Source organism: Triticum aestivum, chromosome 2B (assembly GCF_018294505.1).
Source record: "Triticum aestivum cultivar Chinese Spring chromosome 2B, IWGSC CS RefSeq v2.1, whole genome shotgun sequence".
Lineage (NCBI taxonomy): Eukaryota > Viridiplantae > Streptophyta > Magnoliopsida > Poales > Poaceae > Triticum > Triticum aestivum.
The window spans coordinates 17,686,556-17,691,557 of record NC_057798.1 but is presented as its reverse complement, the minus strand read 5'-3'; the positions used below and the strand labels follow the sequence as shown (position 1 = coordinate 17,691,557).

The 5,002-nt window shown below is 41.8% G+C and overlaps 1 protein-coding gene across 1 annotated transcript; it reads right to left on the bottom strand.

The window, feature by feature from the left end:
• Window positions 1-847: 847 nt before the first annotated feature.
• Window positions 848-4,102, bottom strand: LOC123039998 (indole-2-monooxygenase-like). Its single transcript, XM_044462962.1, has 3 exons — window positions 3,572-4,102; window positions 1,703-2,131; window positions 848-1,627 (listed from the first exon to the last, which is right to left on the bottom strand). Exons 1-3 carry the CDS (start codon window positions 4,064-4,066, stop codon window positions 1,004-1,006), a joined length of 1,548 nt encoding a protein of 515 aa, XP_044318897.1. The 5' UTR covers window positions 4,067-4,102; the 3' UTR covers window positions 848-1,003.
• Window positions 4,103-5,002: the final 900 nt, after the last annotated feature.

Here is a 5,002-nt window from a genome sequence, read left to right as displayed (position 1 = left end):
TGCAAGCTAGTGTAGATTAACTTTAGTTGGACAAAGTACTAGCCTTCGAAACTAAATTTGCTAATTAAGGCATTTTCTAGATAAAGGAAAGCTAGGCATTTGCCTTGCTATCATTTTAATCCACATTAAATTTCCAGGTAAACAAATGAGTGGGTGATCTTTCAGTAGCAATTGTAACTGAACCCTGGCCTCTTCAAATTTCAGGAATAACTTTTTGTTCCTTATGGATGTTCCTTATGGATGCATGATTAACAGTTCATCATGGGAAGATTCGATAAGCGGATCATACACCCTTCATTTCCAGAGTTGAATCTTGATATTCCCAAGAATGTTCTTGGATTATCCTTGTAAGCACACCGCATGAGAGGTCCTAGATAAACCACTTGATATTATAAGTGATTAGCTAATAGGAATTTCTAGGCAATGAAGAAGCTAAGAAGGTTGCTGACAAGGTGTTCCATTGATCTGAACTTTAAGCTTTGCTTTCTTACTTGGCAGTCTCTATTATCTATTGTGTGTTTAAGCGAAACGTTTAAATCCTTGGACACAATTAACAATGGGATAATTAGTCTTGAAAAAGTAAGGGTATGTTACGCTTCTTATGATTGGGAGTGGCATTTTAACAGGTGTAATCCCATTGCAACGCACATGCATATGTGCTAGTATTTTTTTTAAGTTTGTTACATTTCAATAATAAAAATAAAATAGCAGAATGAGTCCTTACCTTTCAATATGTAAATTTAAATGAGAAGATGGAGCTAATCCGGATCGGATCTCATTTCAGTTGATATACCAACTTAATAAAACACTGTGCCAATAATAAAAAAAAAACACAGTAAGCTCAAACGAAAAGTACATCACATGCATGGTATACTTGTGTGGTTATTACTTTCTTTCCCAAGCCTAGGATGAAAATCCTGACTCCTTTGATGGCTAGAATTAACCTTTATTTTATAGTGGCTACATACCGGTAACATAAATTTACTTAGAAGATTTTATTTCGTTACATGCATGATTTTGGAACTAACAGTAATTTCTCCTTCAGGCGCACAGTTAGTCCAAACACCTCTGTCATATCAATGTCTTTCCTCTCAACCCCTATTGGCAGTTCCCAGTTGAAATGGTACATCAAGTTTGCCAACATAAGCTCAACAGTCATGATTCCAAGGTTTATACCAGGGCATATCCTGCGTCCTGCCCCGAACGGCAAGAGTTTAAAATTACTCCCTACAAAGTTGACATGCACATCACGGCCTTCCTCTGTAAATCTTTCAGGTATGAATTCTTCACTTTCCTCCCATGAGCTAGAGTCTCTACCAATGGCCCATACATTGACAAAGACATGCGTCCCAGCAGGAATCATGTACCCATCGATGCTGCAGTCAGCCATGGCAAGGTGTGGAGCAAGTAAAGGTGCAACAGGATGAAATCGGAATGACTCCTTTAGGACTGCTCTTAGGTATGTCATACTGCTAATGTCGGCTTCATTAACAATTTCCTGTCCCTGGGGTTCGATACTCCTTACCTCGTCTTGTAGCTTCCCAATCAGGCGGGGCCTCCTCATGAGCTCAGCCATTGTGAATTCGAGGGTGTTAGATGATGTGTCAGTTAAACCGAAAAATACATCCTGTAGATATCAATTAATTAGTACACTATAATATTTTTTATTTGTAATAATCTGGAAGGTATTATATTTACTTACGGTTAGGAGAGCTTTCATCTGCTCTCTTGTGAGACCATACTCGAGCTGAACAGACAAGAGAATATCGACGAAATTACTACCCTGGTTATCTAACACTGACTTGTCCTTGTTCTCATGATAATCGATCACCTTGTCCAGCAGATCGGCCCATCTATGCCTTAGTCTCTCAGCCTTTGCACGAACTGTCCTTTTAAGCAGTCCTACCCTAGACAATGTTGGGAAGTACTCCTCCACCTTGAACCCTCCTAGCAGCAGTGAGGTATCATTGGTGAGGTCTTGGAACAACTTGCTCTGTCCTTCTTTTAGGAAGAATTCTCCGGACACGATGCGACATGCCATGTCATATGTGAATGTCTTGAGCAGCTCACTCATGTCCACCACACCACCGACTGCGGCGGCCTCGTGAATCTTGGCCACCACCAAGCTCACCTATGATGGCATGCACAATTGTTAGCAGAGGGCACAATGAAAGTGAATTTTCTTTATTTTGTTTCTGACATGGTAAGTTTGTGAAAATGCTAAGAAAATTACCAACAAGGCTCGACAGTAGGAAATCATTGAATAAAAAGGGACGTCCTATCTGATGGTAACTGACATATTAACTAGAAAAAATCAAGCTCCCAATTTTTTTTAGAAATGTGGAATATCCTAACTAGTGGATGTTGTCTATTCATCAGTTAACTGGAGACCGTCTAAGCCCTGACCTCTCTTTTCTTGATTGTTGCTGGTGTTGAGTAGTATGAGCGTTTCCATGTTCCTACGTCTGATGGATTTTCAAGCCATGACCTTTCCTCTCGCAATTGCTAGGACCTCAGTGTGCCAATTGGATTGAGTTGGTTTCGAGACGAGAGTGGTTTTCCAGCTCCCGGGTGCCTAGGCACCCTCTATGAACATTAAAATCAAAACAAATAGGAAAAAATCTAAAACTTTGCAGAATCAAAGCTGGTCAAACTATGTAGGCGCTTGCAAGTTTTCATACCAAAAAACCATTCGAGGAGCTCTACACACGAAAAAGATCTCAGTGCTTGAAGTTTTGAGCATTTTTAGCACTGAAATCTGAAACTCGTTCATACACCTTTCTCTACATAATATTTTGGCATGAAAACTTGCAAGAACCTACAAAGTTTGATCATCTTTGATGTTACAAAGTTTCAGATTTTTTTTGATTTTACTATTCATAGACGGTGCCTAGGCCCGACTGTTGCCTCTGAGTTTCCACGAAAGTGGAAGCGCGGGACGATGGCCGTGCTGGGCGTCACCAAGGACGTGAGAAGGGGAGCCTTGGCGCAGTGGTAAAGCTGCTGCCTTGTGACCATGAGGTCATGGGTTCAAGTCCTGGAAACAGCCTCTTACAGAAATGTAGGGAAAGGCTGCGTACTATAGACCCAAAGTGGTCGGACCCTTCCCTGGACCCTGCGCAAGCGGGAGCTACATGCACCAGGTTGCCCTTTTTTATAGACGGTGCCTAGGCACCGGGAGCTGTCACACCTTTCTGTTTCGAGATTTCTTAATGACGCACAAGCTATATTATTTACCCTCATGATCTATGGTTAGCTTTTCTTTCAAATTATTAAATATTAATTAAATATGATAATATATTTTTGTCCGACGGACCTGCACTACGTCGCCTTGTGGATAGACAGACCAGCCCATTTTCTAATTTTCTTCTGGTCAACTCGCCATCTAATTTTGATTTTTAACAATCCACAATTTTCTTCATCATCTTAAATATTAAGTTTTTTGGTTTGGAAAGGATGAAGTTTATGCATTTTTCAATTTTATGTCTTCATAATGTGTTTCACGCCGAGATATTAAAAATAATTCTATCAAATGTGGTGTGGCGAAAACTAGAAAGTCATTGAAACTTACCTCCTCCATGATGGCGCTGCGGAAAGACTGCACCTTTCTAACGCTCAGCATGTGGTTGGTGAGGAGCTTCCTTGCCTGCCGCCAGCCTTGGCCATATGGCGCAAAGCCGATGTTGGACGAGCCGTACATGAGGATGTCGGTGACCATGGAGTGTGGCCGTGACGCGAAGACATGGTCGTGCGTGCGCAGCACGGCCTCTGCGGCACGCGGCGACGACACGACGAGCGTCGGCACGGCGCCAAGACGGAGGAGCATCACGTCAGGGCCATGCTTCCTGGCGAGGCTGCGGAGCGAGACGTGCGGGAGCGAGCCGAGGAGGTGCAGGTGGCCGATGATGGGCAGCGCCGGTGGTGATGGCGGGAGTCTGCCTGCAAGCTGTTGCCTTTTTCCTGTCTTCCAAGTGAACCAGTAATAAAACACAAACGAGAGGAAGAGCGGGAAGAGGAATAGAAACCATGCCGTCGGAGGCGTCTCTAGCATGACGGGATCTGCCATGGGAAGTTAATGTCTAGCACAGCACTTTCAGGAGCTATGCGGCGCAATTGTTCTCCTGAACCAGCTTAGTTTATCATCACAAACTCGATCGGTTGCTTATAAGCTAGCCAGGCAGAGTACTTGAAACGACAACCGCTGTGGGGTGCACTGAACTTGGAGCAATTAGTTAGGTGACAACGTAGCTTTCATTCTTATAAACATACTGTACAAGGTAGTCTCTGGGTCTTGGTTATATGTTTTATGAACTTTCTGTGACCGCTCAAAAAAGAAAAAGTGGAAAATATAAGGGACCGGCTAGGGACAAGTTGGCTGAAAAAATAATTTGGGCACGTCCACTTTTCTCAGTGCAGCAAAATCAAAATCGGCTTGCAATTATTTGGGCCAGTAAATTTTCTAGAGGAGCACTCGACCCTTTGCAACCACCAAACAGAAGCCTACTAAATACATGGGCATGGTTTGAAACATAACAGAAATTGACCCAATACCTGTTAAGACACAAGGCAAAAATAAAAATAAATGAACAGAAATAAAGGAAACAAAATATGAAGTTTCCTAAGGAAGAATGAATTAGTGGCGTTGGTATTACCCGTTATGAAGAAAGAAAATAAAAAATAATAAAAATTACACACAATTTACATAGAAATTGCGCATTTTACATTAGCAAAAAATACACACATATAATACAACCGCTGGAGCTCTGCGGTGCAATTGTTCTTCTGAACCAGCTTAGTTTATCATCACAAGCTCGATCGGTTGCTTATAAGCTAGTCAAGCAGAGTACAAAAACCAACAACCGCTGTGGGGTGCACTGAACTTGGAGCAATTAATAAGGTGACAACGTAGCGTTCATTCCTACACACATAGATCAATCAAGGATATAAATAGTTCAAACAATAAAAATTTGGAAAAAATAACAATAAGTAATTCAATTCAATT

What these genes read in the sequence shown, in the direction of transcription:
- LOC123039998 (XM_044462962.1), bottom strand. Translation starts at nt 4,066, where the DNA reads ATGGCAGATCCCGTCATGCTAGAGACGCCTCCGACGGCATGGTTTCTA. An exon ending in GCAGCGCCATCATGGAGGAG is followed by an intron (nt 2,132 to 3,571) that starts GTAAGTTTCAAT and finishes ATGCCATCATAG; the next exon opens with GTGAGCTTGGTGGTGGCCAA. An exon ending in AGATGAAAGCTCTCCTAACC is followed by an intron (nt 1,628 to 1,702) that starts GTAAGTAAATAT and finishes TGATATCTACAG; the next exon opens with GATGTATTTTTCGGTTTAAC.